Source organism: Narcine bancroftii, chromosome 5 (assembly GCF_036971445.1).
Source record: "Narcine bancroftii isolate sNarBan1 chromosome 5, sNarBan1.hap1, whole genome shotgun sequence".
In the NCBI taxonomy this organism is placed as follows: Eukaryota; Metazoa; Chordata; class Chondrichthyes; order Torpediniformes; family Narcinidae; genus Narcine; species Narcine bancroftii.
In genome coordinates, this window is record NC_091473.1 from 53,901,886 (window position 1) to 53,915,048 (window position 13,163).

The following is a 13,163-nucleotide window of genomic DNA, read 5'->3' on the forward strand; positions in this document are numbered from 1 at the left end:
CATTTTTATACACTTTATCTTAACAGTCCTTTTATTATTTTCTATACTCCTCTTCTTGTTGATTATTTGGTAAATTGGTCTGCAATTAACTTCTTCTGGTTCTGAAAAGTCCACCAAGGATGAATATCTTCAATACTGCTGAATACCATAACACAAAGTTATAACCTTTTTTTTGAGAGTACTTTTTTTTGTTAAATTAAACTCCTTTCACTTCTTTAAATGTTCGAAGCTTATATCTGGATAAAAAAAATATATTTTGTCCCATTATACTCCAATGGTTCCTTATTTTCTTTCAGCCTTTTCATTGCCTGTTCCAATATTTTCTCTCTTGTTGTATATCATAGTAGTTTTATTAATATGGAACGCGGTTTCTGCTGTGGTTGTGGCTTTCGCGCCAAGCCTCTGTGGGCTCTTTCAATTTCTATTTCTTCTTGGAGTTCCCACTCTGATAATCTGTGGAATCCATCTTTTTATAAATCCTTTTATATCTGCCCATTCTTCACCTTCTTTCAGGCCCACTATTTTTATATTATTACATCTGCTGAAGTTCTCTAAAATGTCAATTTTTGGGCCAATAATCTCCTTATCTCTATCCTCCAATTTTTCTCTTAACTCATTCACTAAAACGCCTATCAGGCTGTCTTCCACTTCATCACTTTGCTTTCTCATTCCTGCCATAGCATTCTCCATTCATTGAATCTTTACATCTGTTTCTTGCATGTGTTTTTTTTTAAATACTACTGAACTCAGCCAATATTGTTTCCATTAGAATCTTTATTTGACTGTTTTTTTACCTTGTATTTTTTCTTGTATGTCTTTATTTTCCTCTTGATCTTCTTTCTCTTGCTCCATTTCTTGGCTCCATGTTGATCTTGCTCCTCTCGATGTCTTCTCCGTGGCTTCTTCCATTACAGAGTCAGCGTCCTGCTGTCAGTGTCCACTCCCTTCAGCGTCCTCTTTAGAATGCGTACAGAGTTGCACAGGTGTTACTTTTTCAGACTCCATAAGCCAACACTCCAGGATCCACCCCCCCCCCCCCCCGGACCCGGGGAACGTTGCCGTTGTGCTGTCTGCTTACCGGCTTTGCAGCTCAGGCCATCCTCTTCGGAAGAGCTCCTTGTTCATGGACTCCTCTTTTTTTTTATCCCAGAGATCTCTTCAACACTTTGCTTGCTGTTGTAATCTTTTCCTTCTTTGGAGCCATCCTCAGATTCTTCTTATACTTTTTATCCTGTAACTTTTTTAGTTTTACTTCTCTGCCTTGTTTTCCTCCCTCTTTTTCATCTTTCTCTGTGGAGGTCTGGTTATCCCTAACCAGCCACTAATCCATCACATGACCACCTCTCCAATTAAATATCACATTAACCAAAGGTCAATGGTGAACTTTAGAGTCAGATGCATGTCTCAACAGCAGCTGTGTTCACAAAATCTAGGGAGTACGGGAAGAGTGAGAAAGTTGGTTAAAGTGTAGGTAGAGCGAGGGGCTAGTATAGTGTACTCAGGCTTTGAAACATGATGGGAAAACAGCAGAAGAAATAATTTAGCAAAAAATTGACACACAAAATATGTTAGAGCAATTTAGGTTGTAGCAGCATCTGAAAGAACAACAGAGCACTTGATAATATGCTCCTGACTGTACAAAGTCCTGAGACTTTGCATATGCAAGAAACTAGCTACTAATATTGATAAGCTGCGGTCTTATAATTGGTAAAATATTATACAGCAAGCGTACTAACTTGGAGATACTTTGTATCGGCGAGGAACTAACAATTGGATATTAAAAGATGAGGTCTTTTATGATTGGTGTAACATTATTCAGTATGCAATGGATCAGGATAAAAAAGAATGTATTGTTGCTGTTTGGGGGGACTTTTGACACTGACTCCTGAATGGCATTTCAGTAGTAACGGTGAATGAAAGTAACCCAATCTGCAGATTAAAGAATGATCCAACCAAGACTGTAGTTGAAGTCAGTCATTTCGTCTGAGCAACCTGCGGACCCAGAATCCACAAGAGTTTCACATTATCAATGAAGCCATCACATGGAGGAGATATTAAACCACACACCATTTGCTTTCTCAGTTATTGTAAAATTCAGGATCATTTTGAAGAGGGAGTTTTATCTGCCAATCAACAAGCAAGCTCTCATTTATTGAACCTGACTGCACAAACTCAGATTGTATTTCATTTCTAAACAAACAAATTAATTAGCTGGAAACTGCAGAGTGAATATTGCAATTTATATATGATTAATACTTATTTGAGGCCTTTGCAGGCATCATATAAATAAAACTTTAATCTTTTTACACTCATTACTTGCTGCAGGAATAGTTGCAGTTCTGGAGAATACCAGAGGTTGTAGAAATTCAACAAGACAGATGAAGGATAGGACATAAAATATATATAATTCTGCTGTTGTCATTCCCTCATGGGCCATATACCATAAGACAACAGTGTGGAATTTGGCCATTTTGTCTATTGAGTCCTCCCCACTTCCATCAAGGCTTATTTACATCGTTTTCAACTCTATTCACCTGCCTTCACCCCATAACTCTTGCTTCCATTCTTGATTAAGAACATATCCATCTCTGCCTTTAATACCCACATAGCTGTCTCTGGCAATTAATTCCATAGATTTACCACCCTCTGGATAACAAAATTTCTCCCCATTTCTATTCCAAAGGGGCTTTGTTTTATATTCTGAGCCTTTGTGCTCTCAGGTTCCAGGTTCTCCCACCATTAAAAAATATTGTTCCCATGTCCACTCTATCCAGGCTTTTCAGTATTCAATAGGTTTCAAGAAGACCTTCTCTCATCCTTCCAAAATCTAGCAAGTACATTTCCGGACCATCAAACATTCCTCATTTGACATTCTTTTCCTTCTGGGGATCATTCTTGTGGACTTCTGCTGGACCCTTTTGAATGCCGACACATCCCTTCCTTAAATGTACCATTGGAACCTCATTTGTGACACGGGTTATTGTGCTCAGTCCTCTTCATCCTTTTGTAAATACTAATCAGGCCAAACCAGAACAGTTTATCTTTCACCATAGTTTGGCCTTCACTACACCATGTTAGAGATTGTATTGGTTGCTAAGTAATTCTTTTGTTGTGAAGAAGTATCAAATGGAATTAGAAAAGATTTGGGACAATGTTGCAGACTGGAGTTTTTGGCTCAGAAGGTTTGGAAGAAGTTTCTGGTGTATTTTGGAATACAAAATGACAATAGGCAGTCGCATTGGGAAGAAAAGAAGCAATAGAACTAGCCCAAATATGTCATTCATGACCCAGAAATTCAGTGTGTTATTGAGTTGGTGTTTCATCGACCGAAGATATAAAACTAATTAATTACGATACTTGGAGCTTCTGAGTACACAGAGCACATCTTCTACCTTGGGGCCACATGATTCCATCCCACTCAATTCCATTTGCAATTCCTTCACAACTGAAGCAAACCCATGCCTACACATGGCCACATCTGGGCACCATTCAGGTATTGGTTAAAATTTGCAAAGAAACTACAGAAGTGTGAACAATGAACAAAATCAAAGAGAAAGTGTCTATCCATCTGTCCTTGACATTGAACAAGGTGGCATAGTTAGTGCCCCTGTGATGCAACTGAAGCACATTGAACTCTAGGTGGTGCCGGTAGAGGACCCATGATTCGGAGCCGAACAGGAGTGTGGGTATGACAACGGCTCTGTATACGCTTATCTTTGTGAGGTTTTTCAGTTGGTTGTTTTTCCAGACTCTTTTGTGTAGTCTTACAAAGGCGCTATTTGCCTTGGCGAGTCTGTTGTCTATCTCATTGTCGATCTTTGCATCTGATGAAATGGTGCAGCCGAGATAGGTAAACTGGTTGACCGTTTTGAGTTTTGTGTGCCCGATGGAGATGTGGGGGGGCTGGTAGTCATGGTGGGGAGCTGGCTGATGGAGGACCTCAGTTTTCTTCAGGCTGACTTCCAGGCCAAACATTTTGGCAGTTTCCGCAAAGCAGGACGTCAAGCGCTGAAGAGCTGGCTCTGAATGGGCAACTAAAGCGGCATCATCTGCAAAGAGTAGTTCACGGACAAGTTTCTCTTGTGTCTTGGTGTGAGCTTGCAGGCGCCTCAGATTGAAGAGACTGCCATCCGTGCGGTACCGGATGTAAACAGCGTCTTCATTGTTGGGGTCTTTCATGGCTTGGTTCAGCATCATGCTGAAGAAGATTGAAAAGAGGGTTGGTGCGAGAACACAGCCTTGCTTCACGCCATTGTTAATGGAGAAGGGTTCAGAGAGCTCATTGCTGTATCTGACCCGACCTTGTTGGTTTTCGTGCAGTTGGATAATCATGTTGAGGAACTTTGGGGGACATCCGATGCGCTCTAGTATTTGCCAAAGCCCTTTCCTGCTCCTAGAACGCTTCCACCAGCGTTGTCTCCGCTCCATCCTCAACATCCATTGGAGCGCTCACACCCCTAACGTCGAGGTACTCGAGATGGCAGAGGTCGACAGCATCGAGTCCACGCTGCTGAAGATCCAGCTGCGCTGGATGGGTCACGTCTCCAGAATGGAGGACCATCGCCTTCCCAAGATCGTATTATATGGCGAGCTCTCCACTGGCCACCGTGACAGAGGTGCACCAAAGAAAAGGTACAAGGACTGCCTAAAGAAATCTCTTGGTGCCTGCCACATTGACCACCGCCAGTGGGCTGATAACGCCTCAAACCGTGCATCTTGGCGCCTCACAGTTTGGCGGGCAGCAGCCTCCTTTGAAGAAGACCGCAGAGCCCACCTCACTGACAAAAGGCAAAGGAGGAAAAACCCAACACCCAACCCCAACCAACCAATTTTCCCTTGCAACCGCTGCAATCGTGTCTGCCTGTCCCGCATCGGACTGGTCAGCCACAAACGAGCCTGCAGCTGACGTGGACTTTTTACCCCCTCCATAAATCTTCGTCCGCGAAGCCAAGCCAAAGACAAAGACATTGAACTCTGTTACACTCCATGAACATATGGGTTTTCCCAGGCGCTTTGGTTACCAGTGATGCACTGGTGAAAATTTTGTTTGCTGTAAATTTCCTCAAGTGTCTGAGAATTGGGGTATCACTAGGATTTAAAAGAGAACGGATTGAAGGGAAATATCTGGGGAAGAAGGTCTGAGAGCTGCCAAGGAGACATTGGACTGAATGGCCTCTCTATGTCAAAAGGGAATATAAGAATGCAGTACCATCGCCAGGTACCACACCATTAATATCCAGGAATCACTATGGACAAGAAATGCCTTCTTAACATAGAGCATTGAAAATCAAATTTTACAACAAAGTAAAATTTATTGTAAACAACAAGGCCCCTCAACTCACAAACTAAACCTTCCCTACATAACTCATATAAACCTCTATTTTTCTTCCATCCATATATTCATTTAAGAGTCTTTAAAATGTCCCCATTGTACCAGCTTCCACTACCTCCCCTGGCAATGCATTCCAGGCACCCACTACTCTCTGTATAAAAAACTTATCTCTGACATTTTCCTTAAACTTTACACCCCTCACCTTGTTCAGATGCCCTCTGGTATTTGTTATTTTCACTCCTGGAAAAAGGTGTCAACTCTATCTATGCCTCTTATAATCTTGTAGATGCTTATTAAGTCACTTCTCATCTTTCTCTGCTCCAATGAGAAAAGACTGAGTTCTCTCCACCTTGCCTCACAAGACAGGTTTTCTAATCCACACAGCATCCTGGTAGATCTCCTCTGCACCCTCTCCTATAGCATCTGCATCATTCCTGTAATAAGCTGACCAGAACTAAACACAATGTTTCAAGTGTGGTCTAACCAGAGTTTTATAGAGCTGCAATATCACCTCATGATTCTTGAATTCATTCCTCTATCTGATGAAGACCTTCATACCATAAGCCTTCTTAACTATCCTATCAATCCGCACGGCATCCTTCAGAGTTCTATGCATTTAGATCCCAACATCCCTCTGTTCTTTCTCACTGTTAAAAAGTTTGCCATTAACCATAAACTCCCAAAATGGATCATTTCCACTTATCTGGATAGAACCCCATCTGCCACTTTTCCACCCAACTCTGCATCCTGTCTATATCCTGTTATAAACTGCAACAACCTTCTACACTATCCATGATAACCCCAACCTTTGTGTCATGTGCAAAATTACTGACCCATCCTTCCACTTCTTCATCCAGGTCATTTATAAAAATCACAATGAGCAGATCTCTGCAGAACTCTACTAGTTACTGACCTCCAGGCACAATATATTCCATCTACTACTACTATTACCATCTGCTTTCTGCTGGCAAGCCAATTCTGAATCCACACAGCCAAGCTGATTGCTTGCTTGCCCAACAGCACTATGTGAACACTTTCCCATGATGACTTGTAGGCAATCAAGAAGGTGGCTTACCATCACTTTCCCAAGGGCATTTAGAGATGGGCAATAAATGCTGGTCTTGCCAGTGAAGCCCAGATTTCAAAAATGAGCTTCAAGATCCAAGCCAAATAAAGTAATTTTGTGATACATTTTCTTATCTACTTTGATGCAATCTTAACTGATGCTTTATGACCATCCAGTTGTTCAAATTAATTGGCAAACAGAAATAAGAAGCCCCAACCTATCTGCTGGAGGAACTCAGTGGATCAAGCAGCATCACTGGGAGAATGATCAACGTTTTAGGCAGGAACCCTTTAATGTGAGTGAATGTTTCTGCCTCAAAACGTTCACCATTCCTTTTTCTTTGACTGATGCTGCTTGACCCATTGAGTTCCTCCAGCAAAATGTTCACTGTTCCTGATTCCAGCATCTGCAGTCTCCTGTGTCTCCTGAGATAAGAAGTGCCATGTATTTTTAATCATCCCGTTCCTTCAGATCATTGATTTTCCTGAGCTGAGAGTTTACAGCAACTCATCTTTAGCTTATGCTATCAATGCAAATGCAACACCCCCACCCCCCCCCCCCACCCCGCCGCCACCGCCACTTATACAGCAGTGACTTGCTGCCCTTCTGCTAAGTCTCTGGTGCTCAGAATTTCATCTACCTTGGATATTCACTCTATTAGCTTAAGTGGAATGAACTTTAGAAACAGAATACAATGCACTGACATGCCTATAAAAACACATTTAACACTACTGCTGGGGATGGTTCTCTCACCATTGATGCACTGACATTGAAACTTCTTTCAGTTTAATATTCCTTGAATCCAATTAATTTGTCAGTGGCTTTATTTCCTGGTTCGGAAATTTGTTTTTTTTTGCATACTGTGCTGTCAGAAAGGCAAATGATCAACCTCTTGAGAACACAGTTAAAACCAGTTGTGTTACTATTTATTTTGTTTCCAAAGCCGAAAAACTATTACCATAAAATAATATATTCTTACAACAGGAAGAGTGCACAGGAGAAGAATTGCTGTTGCAATATATGGTTCATGCATTTCGGTACAATTTAACCAAGAATCTTTTCCAATGCTAACCTTGAAACTAAGCTCCAATCAGAGGTACACTCGAGAACTTTTTATCCCTACAGCCATGTGCAACTCCATCATAGAAATGGTTGTTTCTTAATGGAACTGTGTAACTGTGACCTTTAGAGTACAACATTCATCTGGATGCTAGCAACAAGAACAAGTCCATCAATCTGCAATCAACATCAGTCAGTAGACAATGATAATATGTGCGAGAGAGAGAGAGAGAGAGAGAGAGAGAGAGAGAGAGAGAACCAGGATAAAATGAAAAGGAAGTGAGTCATTTATCTGCTTAAGGAGATGAGAATTCAATTAGTCTACTTTGAAAAAGTAGAAAGTTTTGAGTTTCAAGCACATCTGGATAATATTAACCACCAATACCATTGCTTCTTCATACTGCTAATTCAAACTAAATTTCTAATACAAAGATCAATAACCATCTTACCCATCAGCAATGATTCATGGCTATCAATGATTTCTCTGGCAACAAATTAAATTGCTCACAAGCATTCATTTTGCAATATTTATTGAAAAGCACAGGTATGATGTTTGCTGAAAGGAAGGGTGGTGTTTGAGGGGGATGGAAACTCCAAAGGCTAATCACAGTCAGAAACTCATCCAGCACGGAACAGGTCGTTCAACTCAAGTTGGTATTCTGGGCTAGTCCCATTTGCCTGCATTTGGTCCATAGCCTGAATCCTTCCTGTTTCTATATCAATTCACACATCTATTGAACTTTGTATTTGCTTCAATAGCTTCCTCTAGCAGCTGATTGCAGATGTCATCAACCCTCTAAGGTAAGATGTCTCTTTTTTCCCCTTCACCTTATACCTATGCCCTCTAGTTCTAGAAACGCCTAACCTGGGAAATAGACTGAGCATTCACTTTATTTATGATCCATCTCACTGTAAAAGAGTCATAAAAATCATACAGCATAGAAATAGGCCCTTTGGTCCCTTGAGGTTGTATAGGTCATAATGATCCCAATCTCAAACACTTCTTGGTCATGTTGTTTCAAGCACTCATCTAAATACTCTAATATGTGAGAATCTCTGCTTCTACCATACCCTCAAGCAGTCTTTTTCAGACCTAAATCACCCCCTCCCCCCATTCTTATCTCAATCCATGTCCATTGCATTAGACACTGCTGCTTTGGGGAAAACTTCTCATATTTGTGCACACCTTACTCAAATTCCCAGCCTTCACCACTCTATGAAAACCAACAGTGCCATGGTGCATCTAGTAGAGCCACTTCTTCTCAGCAGCAGAGACCTGGGTTCAATCATGATCTCAAGTGCTGACTGTGAGGAGTTTACCCATTCTCTGTGACCATGTGTGTTTCTTCATGGTGCTCCAGTTTCCTCCCATGTCCCACATTGGGAGCTAATGAACCTGTAAATTGTTCCTATTGTGTGGGTGAGCGGTAGAATCTGGAGAGAGGTGGGTGATGAAACTGGGGAAAATGAAAAATGGGATAAATTCAGGATTGGTTTAATGGGTTGTTGTGGTCAGCATTGGTTAAATGGGTTGAAGGGCCTGTTACCTTGCTGCATTTATTTACATCCAACCCAATCTCTCCACCTAGTGACCCATTTCACTCAATGTGGGATCATTGCATTGGGATAACGGAGGCCTTGCAATGGACTTCTTATTTTGCCACACAAAATGTGAATTCCAAAGGTTTTTGTCTTTCCAGACATTCCACCCACCTCTCTAAAATTCCACTTGACTGGGACTCAGAGGCCTTTGTGCATCATCTGATGGCAGAGTCACTGTACCTGTTGCAGTGCAGAGGACTCTGGGCTCCACAGCAGAAGCAGACACAGCGATCACTGACATTGATATTGCTGCCTGCAAAGCTCAGCTTGCTGCCATGCTAGTTCAAACTGATGCATCAGTTGTCAAAGACCTCAAGGTTGTAACAGGGTGATTGACCTCCTGCAGTGGTTTGAGAGATGATCGGTGGGTTTGCAGAGTCTGGATCTTCTGAAGTTTCAGTATGAATGCATTTCTACTCCCACTTGACAATCCAACTGTGTCTTGGTCGAAACAAGCTCACAGTTATTCTCACAACAAAGATGAAGCATCTGAACAAGCACTTGAATTGTCACCTGCCTTGTACCAAATGGTATTAATACTGATGGGGACATGATGATTGCCTGGGTATGATGAGCCATGGAGTCTCTTTCTGGGCTGTACAACTCCATAACTCTTTCTGGGAAATCAGCAAATGTTCATCATCATGTGTTGTAATGAGAATGGTGAGGAACGAGAGTAGAACTTCAGCTGTTCTCATTTAAGAAGGTCTGATATTGCGGCTGTGATGACAGCCCCAATGAACAAAAGGAAACATATATTTTTGAGTAGGGTTGATGCCTGAAATTTTAATTTACCAGCGAAGTGATCTCATTAACTTAATCTCATGTATGATAAAATTGGAATCTCGTGCAGGCGACAGACAATGTTCTCAGGGTAGGTCACGGATAAAGCAGTGATGTGGGCTGCATTGTGTTTTGTGAGATAGAGCTTTCTTCATTCTGTACAGATCAGGGGATAGCAGGTTGACATGGATGGAGGATTAACTGCCTTTTCTGATTGGCAAGAGATAACACATGGTGCATCATGAGGACTGGGTGCTGCCATCTCAATTTTATCCAATATGTATAAGTGACTTTGATGAACAAACTGAAGGTATGGTTAATGAATTTGTTGATGGTATAAAGATAGGTAGGAAAGCACATTATGGTTATTTACTGGATATACGTACAGGATAGTAAAAGGCTCATCTGGCACAAGAGCCCATGCCACTCAATTTTACCCAGCTAAACTACAATCCCCGTACATTTAGAAGAGTGGGAGGAAACAGATGCTGACACAGGGTGAACATGCAGACTCCTAACAGACAGTGTCAGATTCAAACCCCAGTCACGGGTACTATAACAGTATCGTGCTAACTGCTACATTAACCCTGGCATATGACAAGATATCAGAAATTAACCAGGGATTAGTGAAAGATTAAAGGAATAAGCAGAGTCAGGCAAATGGAATAATATTGTGAAAAAATATATTGATCACAAAAGCACATCGAAGACTTTATTTTCTCAAAATCCTGAAAAATTCTGGTATATCCCCCCACTCTCTTTTCAACTTCTACAGTTGCACAATTGGAAGTATCCTGTCCAAATGCATTTTAGCTTGGTGTAGCAACTGCTCTGCACAAGGCTGTAAGGAAAGGCAGAAGGTTGTCAATGCAGTTCAAGGCATCACATGTAAATGAACCTCCCCTCTGCCAACTTTGTTCATACCTCTGTGATTCCAAAAAGCTGCAAAAGGATCCATCCCACCATGGTCAATCTCTCTCTCTCTCTCTCTCTCTCCCCCCCCACCCCCCCAACCAACACTGACACCCCATTTTTGTCAGATAGAAGATATGTCAGCTTGAAATCATGAACCAGATTCTTTCCTATTATTACTAGACTCGTAAATAAATCTCTCACTGGTAAAAGATCATCATGCCTCTACCTTTTGACTCAACCCTATGCTATTTGACTTCTTGTACTTACATTGTTGTTTATCGATTTGTTTATTTATTTGTTATTGTTGCTGCATGGGCTGACTTATCTGGATAACCCACAAAACAGACCTTTCTACTGTATCAGAGTACATGTAACAATAAGCAATTCAGTTCAATCTAATTTGGGCAGAGTAAATCAAAGAAGGTATTTCAACTAAACAGCAGGTGATGGCAAACCTGTGAGTTGCAGAGGATTCTGGTATCACAGTGCATGATTCACAAAAGGTAGAGCGAGCAATAAAGATTCTAGCCCACTTTGGCCAAATTGTCCTGTGCCCCTCTGCTCCTTATTTATTCATGTTCCTCTTCATTGGTTTTTAAATGTTGTGATTATATCTGAGTATTATATCTTCTTAATACTCCCAAGAGCTGCCTGAATAATGTTTTGAAAAGCTGCAACATGATGTTCCACCTCTTATACTTGGTACCTTGGCCCATGAAGGCAAGCACGCTGAATGACTTATTCATTACGCAGTCCACTGTGTCGTTATTTTAGAGTTGCACCCACAGTTCCTCTGTATATCAACACTTCTGAGGTTCTTTCCATTTAATCTTTCTGAAGTCTTTGGTTACTGAATGACAATGGCCTGACCAAAATAGAGAAGAAAGAGCACCTAGAGTAATTTGATTGAAGTATTCTTTGTGATGGGATGAAGCGATGTAGAAATCTATTTACAAGATGCTTCAACATTGGTTATTTGGCCTGATACTTGCAGAAGAAGGTGCTAATATTGGAGGAACTAAACAATAAAAGCATTGATGTTCAGGATAGCATCACCCATAAGGACATAAGACAAAGGAGAAGAATCAGGCCACCATCCAAACCTAATAGCACCATCCATTATCAAAGTATCAAGCACCACTATCAGTTTTACCACGGCAGCTCCTGTTGCAAACTTCATTAACTGATGCAAAGGGTGGGGGGGGAATCATCCCCTACCTCAGGTTTGATAGAATAATCTTTGCATATCATCCTCCTCCAAAACTGGCAGTGGAGTACAATGCATGAAGCGCATGTGACAGAGGATAATTTTAATGGATAAAATTCCTCTGGAGATGAGCCACTGTAGATTTGTTGACTTTAAAACCTTGAATAATCAGTACTATAGACTTTGGAAGGAGGTAAACCATTCTGGTTACATGGAATAGTTAGCAGATATCTATCTATCTATCTATTGAGTTGCTGAAACATGGCCCCACCAATCACCCTTTTCTAATTATCTCTTCATTCCCTTCAGCCTGACCTTCAAGGGCAGAGTTACATGCTAACTATGGTTCACACAGTGCCAGCCTTATAGCTGATTGTGGACTCAGATCTCGCTCCAGAGTTCTGAACTGCAAAATCTAGCCTGATACCTGACTATGGTACCTGCTGAGTACAAAATGTTTGGAAGTTTTGGATCTCAAACAAGATGAATGACAAAATGAGGTCCTCAAATGTTTGCAAAATGTACCATGTTTTGAGAAAGAGATCAAACATCCCTAATATTCTCTCCAATATTTCTCCATCAACTAGGATATTATCTGGATATCACCACAGTGCTCTTTGCAAATTGGTTTCCAACAAACAACTGGGTTATGGGTAAATGGCAGGTAGGTGGTGCTGAGGCATGATCTTATTGAATGATGGAGCAGACATGATAGGCCAGAAAGCCTCCTCTTGCTCCTATTTCTCATGGTCTTAGCTAAAGGTGTATATATTTTGTGTTCTTAACTGGGACACATTTGCCCCTTTTACACAAAGATCCCACTTAACTGACATGTGAACGGCCTGTGTTTAGACCCAGGTTGGGTTGTTCACACTGAACCAAGAAACGCATCAGCCCTGATACTACCTACCTTGACAGGGAATTACTGGGATGAAAATGATCCCCATCCCTCATTCATTGCCTTCACTAAAGTTAGTGAAGTGGTTAAAAGGCAGTTAATTCTTGTCTTTCAAATTGAAACTAATGTTAAGACTCCTCAAGAAATGTAAATCTTTTTATTTCTAAACGTTGGCAGAAATAAAACAGGGCATCCCATCTTAATATTAATAAGATCTGTGTGCAAAAATGCAACTGAATCAAAGCAATATCATGGGGACAGGTACAGATGCAACAATTACCTATATTTTAAGTTGAACCAA

General features: G+C 41.1%; 1 protein-coding gene across 9 annotated transcripts in view; it reads right to left on the reverse strand.

The window, feature by feature from the left end:
* Window positions 1-13,163, reverse strand: part of astn1 (astrotactin 1) — a 2,519,376-nt gene that overhangs the window by 1,733,598 nt on the left and 772,615 nt on the right. The window contains exons 1-2 of one of the 9 annotated variants that reach the window (XM_069937473.1): window positions 1,079-1,624; window positions 795-956 (exon numbers count right to left, since the gene is read on the reverse strand). The exons of the other annotated variants lie outside the window; for them this stretch is intronic. Of the exons in view, the coding sequence (XP_069793574.1) occupies window positions 795-909 (115 nt within the window). The 5' untranslated portion in view covers window positions 910-956; window positions 1,079-1,624. Of the gene's footprint in view, window positions 1-794; window positions 957-1,078; window positions 1,625-13,163 lie in introns of those variants that run through there. 9 annotated transcript variants of the gene reach the window in all.